Source organism: Micropterus salmoides, unplaced genomic scaffold, assembly GCF_014851395.1.
Source record: "Micropterus salmoides isolate LMB-PRFRI ecotype aquatic unplaced genomic scaffold, ASM1485139v1 Ms_hic_scaffold_17, whole genome shotgun sequence".
Classification (NCBI taxonomy): domain Eukaryota; kingdom Metazoa; phylum Chordata; class Actinopteri; order Centrarchiformes; family Centrarchidae; genus Micropterus; species Micropterus salmoides.
The window spans coordinates 22,323,919-22,340,335 of NW_024040817.1; the positions used below are offsets into that span (position 1 = coordinate 22,323,919).

Below are 16,417 nucleotides of genomic sequence, written 5' to 3' on the forward strand. Positions count from 1 at the left end.
TACTTTAAATAAAAGTTCTAAAAAAAATTCTCCATGTACTGAAATAAAAACAAACGGCATGAAAATAAAATGTTTTAGTTTGAAAATGCAATCCCCAAATTATGAATCTATAAAACAAAAAGGGAGGCACCTAAAGGCATTTGCCATTCGCGCGACTTCAAAAATGCATGTTGCGCTCAAACCAAATCAGTATTTCCAATGACAAAATATCCAAAGTCAGCCTTATAACTGAAGTACATATTTATTTCACAGGGACAGATTGAGCCTACACTAGCCTACATCACAACGGTCATTACTGAGACGACACATACAAATATTCACAGTTTAGAACACAACACAACATGAGACAGACTAGCACAATTAAAACTAGACCTTACAACACCAACAAACAGAATTCTACTGGACGAAATTCTTTCCTTATTGTGCCTTCATTATGATATGCCTATGTACATTAAATGTGAAAGTCACCTGGACTACATTCAACAGTAAACCAACCCACTCAAACACACAAAGTACACTGTTACTCTGACTGATGCCATACCTCTAAAAACAGCCGTACGGTTTTCTAACAGGCATCTAGAGTCTCGCTAAATATCTTTCAAGTATATTAGAACCTTCCTTGAGCAATAATTAAAAAACTAAACAGAAAAACAATCATCAAAGAGAACATAGAAAAATGAGTTCAAATACTTTTACCTCATTCATTTTTAACCGTAAAGATACATTTTGATCCAAGTCCTACGTTTGAATGTGCGTTATCCTCCTTTCATAATAATAAACAAATATATAAACACTTTGTTGCCACCTTGGCAATTAAAGGTGAATTTCAAGCTTATATGAAGAGGGCTAGGACGACCGGAGAGGGAAAGGGTACAAAGGACGTGACAGGGGCCCAATGGCGGAGGCAAAGTGAAAGAGATAACACCATGTGTAAAATACTGAGAATCGGTCCATCAAATTCCACTTGTGTTATGCCATCTCAGTCTGGATTGGGTTTTTGTGGGGTGGGGTTCGTTCAAGCACTATAGGCCTGCGGTGCACGGCGTGGGGACAAGCTGCTGGCCTGTTTTGATCTGCTGCTGCTGCTGGGCCCCCGAGGCTGAGGACGAGGCCGAGCTTGAGGAACGGATCTTGGTGTTGGGGAGCTTGTGCTCCTTCTTCCACTTCATCCGCCGGTTCTGAAACCAGATCTTGACCTGGCGCTCAGACAGACACATGGTGTGCGCAATCTCTACCCGCCTGCGCCGGGTCAGGTACCGGTTGAAGTGGAACTCCTTCTCCAGCTCCAGAGCCTGCTGGCGGGTGTAGGCAGTGCGGGACCTCTTGGGCACTCCTCCAGCGTAATTGGCATTGACTGGAGGGGGGAAAAAGCCATACACAGGCAAGCAAGCAGGTGTTACATGCAGGCTGATAGCGTTTATTCCAAACCCATATCGTTTCCTCCACTGGACACATAACAAGGTTGAAAAACTCTAAAACATATTCTGGGTTTGGTGGGAAATCACAGCCGCCCTGTTTGTTTTACTCTCGCTCTTGTTTCAGTTTACGGACATGACCTTAATGTGGAGATGCCGAGTGTACAAGCACTCGCATCCAGGGACAGATCAAGCTTAGAAATGATTAACAAAACAGCAGGGTTGGATATTACAGTTTGGCTCGGCTCCAGTGGTGGAGGTAGTTTGGGTTAAAAAGCAACAAAGGCACATGGCCCCGACAGACGAACACAGCAATAAAATTTACGAGGGTCCTTAATTACCGACCCTGCTGCTCGATAGTCGTAAATTGCTGTTGTAAGGGCTGCTACTAGTGCTGCCTCAATAGGCTTGCGTGTTCCAGTGGTTGTTTCTCTGTGGTTCTGCTATTTAACCGTGACGATAACTCACCGGTGTTAACGTGGACCTTTTTCATCCAAGGATAGACCACCGGCTCCTTGCCCTTCGCTACGCCGGGATAGACCTCACTTGCGAGGCTGCAGTCTTTGCTGGGATTTGCCCCTGCGCCACCGTCTGGGGCCGCGGTGAGGCGAGGACCGTGGCTCTGTGGAACCGGCTGCGGCTGTGCGTGATGTCCCTCGCTGAAATCATCGAGTCCGTTGGCGGGGATGTTACCGTAATCGTAGCCAGATTCTGTGTAGTTTGACCTCGGATAGGATGGCTCGTCGTGATGGGGGAAGCCCGTATCTTTTGGCCGCTCGTAGTAATCACCAGGGTTGGGGATGTATCCGCTCTGTTGGTATTCGTCGCATGGAGGAAAGGAAGGCTCGATATAGTTGGAGTTTATCAAGTAGGAACTCATGGTCATTAATTTGTGAAGTGCAACAATACTAATTTTTATCGCGCTGTCGTTTTTCTGATCTCCACAAAACCCTCCTACTCCCTGTCAAATGTACAAAGTTGCCTGGTCACGTGTGAAGCGCCACCAATCACCGCGCGTCCTGTGGGCATCATGTAAACAGGAACCAATGGAAAGCATGGCACTGGCACCACCAACACTGCTCGCACTGGCTTACGTTGGTGTTTTCCTTATTAAATCACAGTATATAAAGCAAAACCAATCAACTAACTTGTTTACTGCATGGGGCCAAACTTATGTGGGTGAGGCTTTCCTGCATGGGAAAAAATCCATCTCCTCTGGAAAAGAAAGTGCATGTGAAATTCAAGCCCCGAGAAAATAAAGGTTATCACATACAAAAAGCTATTTCTAGTAGTGGCGAGAATATTGGTCGTTGGAGTTTAAAATGTGTTGAATTCTAACAAAGAGGTGAGGTGAGGAAAACAAACAAAAACATGACTGCACAATACAAATCCCATTGTTGTGTCTTAAATTATCGAATAAGACAACAGTGTCAGTGCACAAGCTTCCTGCAAGCACTGACGAGCCGCTGCTCTGCGGACATACAAGCCTACATGTAAAGCATATGATTTCTGTAAAACCTGGTTAATACCCTACTATGACACACACACAAACAGAGAACCCTCATCTCTCACGTTGCACAACTGTGTACATGCATCATTTCCACGGTTATAAATGTGAAAACGGTGGGTTTCTGCAATTTGCCAGGACATGGCAATAATTTCAAGTCATTTCTGGTCTGCCATTTGTCCCTATAATACCAAATGAAACTTATCTGGCACTGACTGCACCGACATCACGTTTTGCAACCTCTCCTGTGTTAACCGCCAATGAAAAGCTCATCCAAACACTGGACAAACACTTACTGGACACCTAACTTGCATCATCATAGCCAGATGCCAAAAACAAAGCGTGGGATTTGGGATGAAGACCATTTACAGGAAGAGATACTAGAATTACTCTGCCCAGCACAAGCAACCTCATATCCAAAACAACTTTCCAATTCTGATACATTTGGAAATATATAAAAATAATTTTCCACAAACAATTTGCCAACATTTCAATACACATCTGGAATATGTTGATTAACAGAGTCTCTGCGCTTGCTGCAGTAACACTTAAATGTAAACAACACTGGCAAATATAATAACGTTGTGCTGTAAAAATGCTAATCTGTTGGGAGTACTATAAGTTTAAAGGGGCTAATATTCCAAGGTACAATAATAATAACTGTTATAATAATAATAACAACTTTTAATATAATTATTTTAGGGAAATAAATTGTACATGTTCAGATCATCCTTTTTCAGACCCCCATATATTTAAATATAGCAAAAAATATAGAAGCCACATTTTTGAAAATGCATGTTTTTTTAAGGTAGAAAATATGTAAAAGTGTCTGACCGTGTTCCTCGCCATTAGCCATCACGTCCAGGTCGTGTTTCCCCTCCATGTCCGAGGTGGCACACTGTATCTGTGTCCCTTGAAGATGCAGCAGCTCTTCGCAAAGCTGATCCACACTGTCCACGTCAACAAGGCCTCTGCGTGGAGAAACAAGAGGCCAAACTTCGGAAATATTGAAAGCTTTCTTTTCTCTCTTTTTTTCTTTTTCCTGGTCCCCCCCACCCCCTATTCTATTCGCTCCCCTAAACAGAGATAACTTCTGCCTGACCCCGAAGTGACACCGTTTCCATTTTGTTTCTGATTAATCTTACCCATTGACAGTCTTTGTTAAACAACAAGGCGTGCCCTTTTTCCAAAGAGGCGACATTTTCATATTTGTTAGACGCAGTGACCTGGGGTTCACCCCGGACTTGGACTTCAGTTTTACAGGGACTGTTCAACTCTGGGGAGTTGGGGGAGCACTTAGCGCGGGTCAACACTCTATAAAGGTCCCCAAAGGATTTTTAAAATGTGCCAAAGACCTCCAACTATCTCGAAAATCACACGTCGAACAGTTGGACATGCATTTGTGGAATTGTCTGTCATGCAACTACAGAGATCTGCTGATATTTTTAATATTAAATGTTTTTTTCCCACAGTGCTGATCTCCATCTCTGAACCTCTAGTTTTTGGATGTGCTGATGGAGACGACTTAAAACAGATGAATTCTTCTTTTTTTTCACAGTGACCAGAGGCAGGCCTCAGATTTTGCTCTTCAATGTGAGCACGCTGTTGCTATAAGGTATAGAGCTGCTGCTATCTTGTGCATGTTACAGGCTTTCTCGCATCTAACTCATTGTAAATGGCAGCTGATGTACTTTCTGCCATATATCCACTGCATCCGTATGGCCAAGAGACCACCTGAGTGGCAATATGTCAACATAATGTCAGCGGTAAGACGACTTCACATGATATCTAAATTTACTGTCTGCTGCCATTCTATTATATATAGGTCCTGTATAAATATGGGCCAGATCAGCTTGGCCATTATCCACTTACTCTCCAAGTTATCCTTGCATGAACAACTGTTTTTACAGGTCATTCAACTTGTTGCTACGGACTACTTTTTTCTTTAATGTTCAGCTGTGAATATCTTTATTAATACATATTATCACGAAGGTCCAAGAATCCGATTTAGTGCTCAAAAACAAACATTTTAGATAAAAGTCCCGGTAATATCCGTTATCTATAGTCCAGGCCTGCAAGGTGATGCTGCATGTTTGAATGTCTGAATAAAGCATCTGGAACATCTTTTTGAACAATGCAGCGTACACAACATATAAAAAGGATAATGATCATTCAATTGACCATTGGACTAAAAGGGAGCATTTGGAAACAACGTTGAACTAGCTTTCACTATCTAAGTAATTTTCCACCAAATTTAAAGAGCTATTTTGCTCTTAATGTGAAGGAAAACCCATTACAACATCGTGGCAGAGATTGTATTTTAGGACAAAATAAGCTAGCAGACAGATCATGGTGTTCTCTTTCAGAGCATATAGTGTGAAGTGAAGGTCTGTTTAACCTATATACATCATGCTGACAGTTTACTGTAAATTTAGATTATCATAGAAGTGCTGTGACGATAGTGACAGATTGCAGATGGCTCTCACAAGGTCTCTTGTCTATACGGAGCCCTGACAGCAGGATAAAAAATTCTCCCTGCATTCAAGATGTGCCAAGGATCCGGGCTAGAAAACACCTTTCATACCTTAATGGAAATATTTTGATATAGGTAAACACTCACACACACAAGATTGTGTGTGTCACGTGTGACTGTCCTTTCCACCACTTGTTCCTTTTACCTCTATCGGCAAAAGCACAATAACTAAGAATGGTCACTAGCAAACTTGGATCACACCAACAACTTAGTGACCTTCAAACCAAGAAGAGGAGCATATGAGCAGCTACATCCTTTAGAAAGTGCATGGACAGCTTCCTTACTCTTTTAATATGTTGTCGTAATTGAAACTGCGCCAGAATATTTTAGACACGGGCGCCAGAAGAAATGTTTACAAATGACTGAAGGAAGTTGCAGATATATTTCAAAAGGTTAAATATGTTGCTATGTGCACTTTAAGGTGATGTAAGTGCTAACAATCAAGCTGCCAACGTTTGAATTAACGTAATTTAAAAAAAAAACGTATGAAATAGGCCTAATAACGTTCAGCGCTGAGACTTTGGGTGAACGGACTTACAGCCTTCAGTGACGAGCTCTTACTTCTCCTTACTACTTCAATAAACAAGTTGTGAATGAACAAGTTTGGCATTGACATGTCAACACTTGTGTGCAAAAAATATGTTTGCATTGTGTGTTATTGTTTCTGAAAATATGTTACATTTCTACAAATAAAATGACGTTGCTTTGTTTGAAATTAAGTGTTTGTTTTCTATTCATTTCCTGTTAAGAAGACGATAAAACGTTGATGAAATCGAAAGTGCCAATATAGTCTGATTTAATTGATCCTTTTTTATCAAAGGGATCTCAGATGATAAGTTGTCTTATTCTGGTTTGAAATGAAAAGTGTACTTTTTTAACAAAAGGTTGTTAAGTTCGTGTGCGCCTTGTGGTCGGTTGCATATAAGTAAATGCGATTTAGGCAAAACATGCTTTTTAATCTAAATTTCAATAAAATAATTCTATTTTTGGTATCGATTTAGATTTGTTGTCAGCCATTTTTCACTAATTTATTGTATTTTTTATTGCGCGTTTACATTTTCAACCAAAGGTTCAATATTTTAGTGTGCTTTGAGAAAGATCTGCGTTCTTTCTCAAAAGCATAGGCCCAATGAAAAACATTAAATACATACATATATAGTGAATGTATTGCCACAAAAAAAAATATTTTTCAAACTTTCTCTGTATGACACACAAAAAACATCTGCTTTCTTAAAAGGCTTCTATTCAACCGATCAGGAAGAGAGGGGCTAAATGTTTTTTAAGGGGTCTGGGGGCTCAGTTTGGGGGCTGTGGGCCTTCCCATTACCCTGTGACCGGGTCGAGAGTATCAATCCTCAAAATGCAAATTTTGCCCTCGTCCCTAAACATATCAAATGCAATTTATTCAAAGGAAATTCACCAATCAACCGCCCTAATAAAACGCCAACCACTCAATCTTGTTGCGGGGGACGGGTGGGGGGTCCCATCCCCCGGTTCCAAAAGCGAGGTCACCGCGCTTTCAGGGTTCACCTGGAGTGCACCGTGCAACATATGTAATTCAAAGCTATTCTGTCTTTTGTGTGGAGAGTCAAGATCGCTATTATAAGGCTGGCATCAAGCTCCGAGTGAACAGATGACGGAGACTTGCTCAGCGCGTAAACTTTTGACCCCAATTTTTCCTCCTCTTCTGCAGCTATCTCGCTCTCATCTGTCCCAGCCCAGTGAGATATCTGCCCCTCTTGAAACGAAAAATTGATTTAAACAAGGTGCATCATCACGAGGATCATTTTCCCCAAATTTCATAATTAGAGAAGATGCCAGCACAAGACCTAAAATGCAATTGTAGCTTTATGATTTTGAGTTTCCAACGAGGGAGTGAAAAGATAAATCCAATAGGCTCCCACTCAAGACTAATAGGGCCGTAAAATATGCAAATCATTCATTAGCTTTATAGAGCAACCAAAGCAGCCAAAAGTCTTTGTTGGAGGCAACACTTAAAGTCATCTCTCCCTCTCTCTTCACGGAGTATTTTCCTCCAGTGCAGGATGTTACCACAGGCTCTGTGTCCCTCGGTAAATTCATTTATACGCATTATGCTTATAGGCAAGGCCAAGCGAACGTGTCATTAACGTGAAGGCGTGTGTGTGCGCGCGCGGTACAGTGGATGTGTGAGCAGTTTCCCTCTCTCTATGCAAGCAGGGTGACAGTGAACTTGGCCTAAAGCGAGCTCTGCTGGTGGCTCGGAGAGGATGCAGATTTATCTTGGTGCTGTGGCTGACCTCCAGATGAACCTATACAGCGCTTCTCTCTGTCTCTCTGCTTGGCAGTATGCCGCACATGGGGCCCTGTCGAAATCTCTCCTTTTGAAATATTGGCAAGGGTTTTAATATCCAAATAGACTCACTCTCGGTGTGTCCTGATGCATTTTCAGTGTGTCTAAAATCAAACTGGAAAGAGTGTAAGTCCCGTATTTTGTTATGCTGGTGACTTCTTTACAAAACAATGATCAAAATTTGTTAAGCAATAAACGGAAGGATATAAAAGCAATGTGGTTTGGGTTATTCTGGTGAATTTGACAATTGGTGCAACCTCAAAACTTTATGATTCTTGTTTAAAAAGTAAAATCAATTTAGGGAAGAATTCTACATTGTCTGTCCAGTCCGGTAAATTCCACTCCACCGTATGTGAAAATGGAATTAAGAAGTTATTTAAAGTTGATTATCGTGATAAACAAATGTATTGATTTTAACATAGTTCAGAAATAACCGGGAATGATTCTAGACAATGTGATTTAGGCCTTTGCACAAAAAATAAAAACCTGGTATAGGTTATCGTGGCTGGCGGACAATGTAACCTTTGCAAATCTGCCCAGACAACAACATAAAGAAAGCTGACTGGTTATTTGCTGCCAAAATCTCATAAATCTTAAATTTTAAAATCCGATTTTTTTGTTTTCGTAGATGTTTGGCCTAGATATCTCAAATTAGAAACGGAGCATGGAGTCACACGCCGTTTAATTGAAAAAAATGCCAAAACGAAAAAAGGAAGAAAAAGACGTGGTCAATGTGTCCAAAAAAAACGACCACCCCCCATCCTTCAGTTTTCAGTCCATGTTATTTGGAGTCAGGGTCCACTGGTGACTGGTTTCGCACGGGCGCTGGTCGGACAAGAGGTCACCACGAAGCGAGAGTGACTTTTAAAGGGGTCATCTGAACTTTTCAACCCCAAACACAACACTACGTGGCAGACACAAAACGGAATTCCTTTTCAAATGTCGCCCCGCTGTTGTTTGTTCCCATGTTGTGTTTACTTGACACAGTTTACAGCCTGTCCCAAAGCGCAGCGCTCAGCGAAACAACTGAAACTTTTTTTCAGGGACTGACCAACAACTTCCAGAAGTCATCAGCAAACAGAATTCAATCAGACGGAGCTAGCTGTAAATCTGTAGGCCTGCATTAGTGCTCAACTTTATCAAGGAAATCTACAATACTCCACACACCCCTTGGAAACTTTCTGGCTCACGGTCTGTGAATTCTCCAATGTAATAAAACGACAACAACTAGAAGTTTGTGGGGGTGGAAATGGACACAGAGATAATTATCCAACATGTAAAAATGGATTATGAGTTACACCACAGATGGAGGGAAACAAGTTACACAGGGAAGGAAGCAATTAAATAGCCATGAGCCGGACCCAACCCTGCGCAACATCTGCCGGGACCAGTATTCAGCGCTGCACAACTGACAAATTAGTGTAATGGACTAATAGGGACGGATAGAGGGAGCGAATACAATAATAAGGCTATTTAACACAGGCTTGGTGTTCTCGGGCTACCGGATAGTCTGCAGAAACTTACCCAGAGACGCGGTCCTCATCCTGGAGAGCGTCCGGTCCATACTGAGGCAGACAGAGCAATAGAGACTGTCTGTACCGGTCAAGTAACACTTACAGCCTGCAAAGAGAGAGTCAGACGAAGCCTCGCCGTCAGTGCGATTATATGTTATGTGCAATATACTGTCAACTCCCCAAAACCATAAAACTTACTTTAATGGCCACCACGTGACCGTTTATGGCCAGTGAGCCTATCTGGCCGCGCTCCGGATGATTTTTACGATCTAATTCATAGACAAAACCCCCCATTCATTTAGCACCCAAATGTCAGAGAGCCAGAATCGGCCCTAATAAAGTTTACAGCTTGAAAAGTCGAGCTGATTCTCCGGGAATAGCCCAGGAATATGTGCGCCTGGCCCATGGAGCCGGTGAGTGGCCAAGGACCTCCAAAAGCCCCCTGCTCCACAGCAAAGGTGAGTAAAACATGAAGCTTTCATTCAAGAGGACCTGTTGAATTCAAGGAGATTTAACTCGAAGAAACTTTGACCATTTTTTGACAGCTCGCGCAAGTGACTTGAAGATTTCAGACCAAATAGCAAATTCTTCTTCTTCTCTTTTTGCCACGCGTCAGTTGTGGTAAAAGCGCAAATGAATCTTTGAAATTTTACAAAAAAAGGTACACTCACTGTAATGCTGCCGTTCCAGTAAAAAGTTTATTATAATGGCCATCATCATCATCATCATCATTGTTATTATAGTATATTCTTGACTTCCAGTCTTTGAAAAACATTTACAAAAAGCTAATCACGATGGAGTTATACACTTAGGCAATGAAATGTACTGTGTTTACCTCCACATAAAAAACAGCTAGAGAAAACAAAGACGAAAAACACTTTTTTACCAAGATGTTGCGCCCAGGTGGACGATGCAAAATGTATCTCCTGCAAAAAAAATAAAAAAACAACAACAAAAAAAGATACAAGGCACAGTTACTGTACATACAAGACTGAGTCGGCACCTCTGTCCATACATGTGTTCACAACGCACACAATAACCACACAAAGGTTTACGTACTCTGCTGGCTCTACTTTTGGAAGCAAGTTATCTGACAAGTTGGTACAATACATCAAACAAATAAATACATACATATATAGTACATACATAGAAAACGAAGGCTAAACACAAAGGCAGCTCGACCTCAACCCTCTATTTATTAGGTTGTTAATGTTCTGAGAGCATCACACAACTTTTACTGGATTTATTTGCGGTAGGTAGCATTTCAAGCTTTGACGTTTTTATGTATTTTTTTCGTCTGAACAAGAAATAATTTAAACAAACATTTATTTTCATGGGTTTCCTTTTCCTCTAAATCTAGACAGAACTGTACATAACCTAGTGCGTTTTTTTACTCACATAAGCATTATCACGGTGGAAATAAAAAGGAAATAATATTAAGCAATATAATGGGACGGTTGTTGGACATACAGTGGGCTTAGGTGGGTTGTCCCCTGTCCCGCATTCAGTCCGTTAACAAAGTCTCGGCGCTCTTGGAAATGGGAGGAAGAGAACTTGATATGACAATCTTAGTTTTATTTTCATAGTGCCCGCTATCAGGGGGAAGGGGAGTGAATATCAAGGCCTGTAGCCTCCCCCGCCTGCAGCCGCCATGTTCATGCTCTTCAGCTTGTTGTCTTTCTTCCACTTCATCCTGCGGTTCTGAAACCAGATTTTGATCTGTCTCTCTGAGAGGCAGAGGGCATGGGCTATCTCGATCCTCCGCCTGCGGGTCAGATACCGGTTGAAGTGAAACTCCTTCTCAAGCTCCAGAGTCTGGTAGCGGGTGTATGCAGTCCTGGCTCTCTTCCCCTCTGGTCCTGCCAAATCTTTTGCAGAGAGGGGTAGGGGGGCACATGAGATACAGTAGATGTGAAAAAAATGTAAAGATTTGCAAAAACTTTTTTGACCACATTTCTGCGGATGGGACTGGCGTAAAAGTTGTCAAGCGGTCAAGTTACAAAAGTAATATACACACCTTTTCAACTGCACCTTGCGAAAATGAATTACCACAGTAAAAGGATGTAAAATGTGGGCTATTAAACATTTAAAAAATGTATAGTATAATGAACCAAAAAACGCATATATCCTCTAAATATCTAATATATTTTAACAGCGTTTTGTTCTTACATATCCCATACCTGGTCTATGTTGACATTGAAAAGCAATAATAGACTATACCAAACAGGTGATGGCCGCACATGGCGCCACATGCCTCTGTATGTTGTGTTTTTTAATGATATAAATGTCATATAAATGTCATAAAGTGTCCACTTTTGTCCACTTTGGCATTTCACATGGTTAAAAAGTACCTGAATAAGATGAACATGATCACACCTTTACCAAACAATAACACAGCACTCTCTAAAATCAATACAAGAGCATTTTAAAAAAGCAGTTTACCGTGATTTATATGCAGTTTTCTCATCCACGGATATATCTGAGGCTGTGAAGAGTCGGTGACATTTTGAGGAGTTGCTGGTGTGCTTCCCGCAGGCTTCTCTTCCTCGAGGGGGGAAGCTTTGGACACACAGTCCCGGCTGAGCAGCAGCGTGCTTCCGTTCGAGCTCGAGCACGGGGTTGAGCACGGGGTCGTTATAGAGTTCTTTACGGCTCGGTGTTGAGACTGAGCCTCGGTGACCGGGGACGAGGTGGCGACCGAGGAGCACGGTAGTGGGTCAGGTGTTGGCGATAGAGACGATGTCCCGGTGCTGCCGGCGGACTGGGTGTACCTGACCGGTTCCACCGAGGGCGTTGTCGCCGCTGAGTGACTCGGGGAGTAACCCTGCGTCCGCTCGTTGCCCACAAAGTGTCCGGTACCGGCCCGCCCGACTGTTAGGTCCATCCCGTTGTAGCCATAGCCGTACCTGCTGGAATGCATGGCTGTTGAGTCCCTGTATTGCTCGTTTGCCGTACTATGGTCTCCATAATTATGTAACTGGAAGTCCGCGCCATTGGGATAGCGACCGCAGAATGAGTTCACAAAATAGGAGCTCATTTGTTGACAATTCCACCGTTTGCTCGTTGTAGGTATTGTTGCTGTTTTTTTAAATGTTTTTGGAGGTAAAATAGCATAAACCTGTGGGCTTGATTTGTGGCTCTTATGGTTTAGCGCGTCCTATAGCACCCTTGCACAATTTATGATGAATTATGGAAATGAGTGGGACATGGACTTGATTCTCTCTTACGTAGGCACCCAAATATGGGGTACGGCGGAGAATCACGTGCTTTTGTTGACCAGTCGTAAATCCTGCTTGGTGACCTCCAGAGGTAAACTCGTGCACAGAGGAAATACTGGGTGGGATGTTTAGGGCGCGCGCCTCCATGCGCTCGTGGCTCGGGCATACTCAGAGCCAGGACTCGGGTGTTTTGAATTGTCGTGGTGCGCCATCCTCTGGCTCAACTGCTGCACTGCCTGTCTGCGGCGCTTTCTGAGGCGTGGGCTCCACACGGGGTCATTCAGAGGTTAACGACCATTGCGGCAAAAATCAACGGGCTCCTAAACAATACAACAAGTGACACGCTGAGAGTGCAATCTCTGCGAGGAAAGTGTACAGGAATAATTCGATCAGAATCTGTTATGCATGCTATGATAGGCGATGAGTGCAAATAGTCTGCGCAGTTAATAGAATAAAAGCCCATTCAAAACAGGGCTGCGTGTTTTCTTACGCTTTTTCTTATAGCAATAAAACAAGTGAACAAGCACTCGTGTGGGAAAAGACTAATGAATAAATGTTTAGGGAAAAGATAAAAGCCAAACACCACATTGTCGAATAATATGACAGACTGCCATTCAAGGCCTGTCCTTTATGCCACACTGAAGAATTAATACCTTTAAATATAGGCTGCATATGAACACACAGAAACCCACGTTACTGCTTATTTTAAACTAGTTAAAAATTACGATTCCAAACAATAAGCCCCTGTTATAAGCTTTTTTTTTTTTTTTGCATGAAACCCGAGTTTATTACGCTTGATCATCGTTCATGTTGACTTTTAAACAGTCAATATATTTTCAAATTGCAGTTTTAGTATTTTGCATGTTTGTGAGATCATCAACACAAGATTGACAGCAACATACAATCTCTTTTCCATAAGCAGCTACACCGTGTGGAGATCAGTACAGACACTCTGCAATTCAAAGAAACAAGGGGCTCCATTTAGAAACGACTGAAAAGGGAAATAATTGAAAAGATTCATGGATAATATAAAGCCAACGCAACTGAAATGTTTAATGTAAAATAACCACAATATTCAGTTAATCATTTATATTTTTAGTTTCTGTGCTGTAGGCTATTCGTATTTTGGTACGAAGAATTGGCGCCCTGTTTTCAGTTCCTTCTCTTCCACTTATTTATTTTTAAAATATGTTGTTATATTTGATATTGAAGCAAACATAGTAACCCCAAAATGCCTTCGATCAATTACAGCACAGCAAAGAAAGAATGTGTAATAATTAGCATAATCAAAAATAAAGTCGTTTTAAAAAAGCAGGCCCGACTGAGTAAAATTTTTCCTATGTTAAAAACCTAACGTAGCTTACTGAAACGGGTAAATCAACTATCTACTATTGTTGATGTAGGCTAGGTTAATTCTGAGCAGGAAGACAGGAAGAACAGGGGATCCGCACAGAGCCTGACACAGACGCGAAGCCTAAATAGAGGCATGACGCCTCGTCCGTTTGGTTTTCTCCTTGTGGAATTTTTATGGCTCCTTCGTCTCTCAAAGGCAGCGACTTGTCCTCTGTTTCCCCCCTAACGTGCTATTTCCCCAGAGCAGGCCCTTTACCCAGCACAAGCCCAATCAAGAGTTACTGACAAAACGAGCGAGATATAGGTTATTTATTCTGTTCCAGGTATGTGTGCCCTTTGCGTTAACAGTCAGACCCCCAGAAGGCACGACGCGAGGAAGGGTGAATACCGGGCTCCCACATCCAGTGTATCCACAATAAGAGAAGCACCACGCAGTGTGTGTTGGCTAAACAGTCATGTTCCAACAGCTGATTTATGGCTGGCCAATGGCAACAAAGTTCCCACGAAAATTATTTCTCCGAGTCGAGCCAGGGACACACCCAGGAACTAAATAACCAAAAGAAAGGAGATGAAAGAAGTGAGTACGCGCTGGTGTCAAATATATTGGGCTGGGAGCCAAGGGGGCCACTGCTGTTGGAAAAACAGGAGGGCAGTGCACTCTGCAGGCACCCTCACACACCAGCACTTGTGAGAATAAGAATATCCACAATATTTGAATTCAATGACGTAATGAATATCATTAAGCACGACTGCAGTAAAAATCCCAATGGTCACATTCGGGATGGTTATGCCATTTAAAAAAAATATGATGAGCAGAGCAAGTCTCAACCTGATAGCAACAAACACACTGCTTACAACAGAAATTAACAGTTATGGGAGAATATCTACAGACAGCAAGGTTTTTCTTCCACGACACATTAATGTGAAACTAGGATTTTTTTTGCAAAGAAAAGAATTCAGATGAGGAGAATTCAAAATAGCAAATTAATTATTATTTTGGAACCATTCAACTACATATACCTTTGCACTATGTATATCTTACAAAAAAAACCTGCTCATGCCTTGCATTTTAACTCTTTAAAATTTGGTTGCTACTTTATTGCACATTATACAGTAGGCCTAGTGCGTGTTCAGGAACACCGTGAACGACACTGATGTGCAAACAAAGAGTGCGAATAATATTTTCTAACAGAAATATTTTACATTTTTCGACAGGGACATTCCTGTGTGTCAATTAAAGGTCATTCAAATTGTAAAATAACTGTTCATTGAGAGTTATCCTATTTATCAGTTGAGTGTACAGTGAGTGGGGCCTGCATGCATACGTATGAAGAACAACGCTTTAGCATTACGTGTGGACACACAGGTACAAACAGGCTAGAGGTCGACTTGTGTGATGTCCATTTGCAGCAAAACAGGCAGAGCTGCAACCGCAATGCCCCCGATGTTTCCACAGGAGGGCGACCAAGAGCACATCTTTTGGCCACCATCCACCCCATGGATTATGCAGCCGCAAGCTCATCCCCATTCAAATCCAACAACAAACAAGGTCTTGGCAGCATGCAAAAGCCAACAGGAAAATCAAGACAAAGCAACACAAGTTTTATAAGTGATTTGATTCAGGATGATCAGATTTATACCGCGTTGAACGTGGTATTCAAATCAGGATCAAATAAACTGTAACATAAAACAATTTCCTCCACAGGATTTAACCATCCGGTTATTTAAACAAAAACAAATGAGACTTAATCTTTACATAACGAAATTATTATTATTTGTTTATGTTGTTTGACATTGCAAATTGCTAAAATAGCAAACACATGCAAGTTTGATTTGTCTTACCTTGTGAGGGTTTCTGCTTGTAAACAGAGGAGGTGTGGGGAGAGAGTTGGCAGGTGCAGACGGGTAGTGACGGAGGGAAGTATCCAGCTGAGTGCCCGGACGGAAACTGGGGCTCCCGGGGGTGAGTGACGCACTGGGGCTCCTTCCACCCTTCTCGCCAAAACGTGTCGGGAAACCGACAGCAGAGCACCAAAACGATCCAGTCACGTTCCGCGGTAAGCTCCTGTGTGTGGAGCCTCTGCATGACCGAGAGAAAAGTCCAAACTCCCCCCAAAAAAGGGGGTGGAGATGTGAGAGGGATAAAAATATAGAAGGTCGCGAGTGAAAACTGCCGTGTGGATGCCAAAACCGTTAAATGAAAGGCTGCTCTATTCCTCTATTGGAAATTATATATAAAAAGTTCATGTTCACGGCTCCCTGCCACGTGACAAGCTGTGGCCAATAGGAAGACGGGAAGGGTCGTAAAGTTGTATTGCTATGTTGTAAATTTTCATAAACAACAACGGATTTATGACCCAGCGCTGGAGGGAGAGACGGGGAGAAAAGGTGGGAGGGCGGTAGGGGGGAGAGACAGCGAAGGAAGGGGGGCAGGTCACCGTCAGGCGCCATCTTACAGAAGGAAGAGGGAATGCAGAGTTCAACAGTAATTTCCCTTCATCTGTAGCCTGCCCCATCTCGCATCCTCATAGTTCACATTCCCCAG

The 16,417-nt window shown here is 42.3% G+C and overlaps 3 protein-coding genes across 3 annotated transcripts in view; all 3 read right to left on the reverse strand.

The window, feature by feature from the left end:
• The window catches only part of hoxa3a (homeobox A3a), a 30,683-nt gene extending 14,689 nt beyond the window's left edge, over positions 1-15,994 (reverse strand). Inside the window, exons 1-3 of the mRNA XM_038724305.1 lie at positions 15,715-15,994; positions 9,312-9,407; positions 3,757-3,893 (exon numbers count right to left, since the gene is read on the reverse strand). The gene's annotated coding sequence lies outside the window, so the exon portion shown is untranslated. The remainder of the gene's footprint in view (positions 1-3,756; positions 3,894-9,311; positions 9,408-15,714) is intronic.
• hoxa4a (homeobox A4a) lies at positions 223-3,727 on the reverse strand. The gene is made up of 2 exons (XM_038724314.1): positions 1,884-3,727; positions 223-1,354 (listed from the first exon to the last, which is right to left on the reverse strand). The coding sequence occupies exons 1-2, from the start codon at positions 2,299-2,301 to the stop codon at positions 1,023-1,025; spliced, it is 750 nt and encodes a 249-aa protein (XP_038580242.1). The 5' UTR covers positions 2,302-3,727; the 3' UTR covers positions 223-1,022.
• On the reverse strand, positions 9,981-15,720 carry hoxa5a (homeobox A5a). The gene is made up of 2 exons (XM_038724311.1): positions 11,744-15,720; positions 9,981-11,169 (listed from the first exon to the last, which is right to left on the reverse strand). The coding sequence occupies exons 1-2, from the start codon at positions 12,336-12,338 to the stop codon at positions 10,919-10,921; spliced, it is 846 nt and encodes a 281-aa protein (XP_038580239.1). The 5' UTR covers positions 12,339-15,720; the 3' UTR covers positions 9,981-10,918.
• Positions 15,995-16,417: the final 423 nt, after the last annotated feature.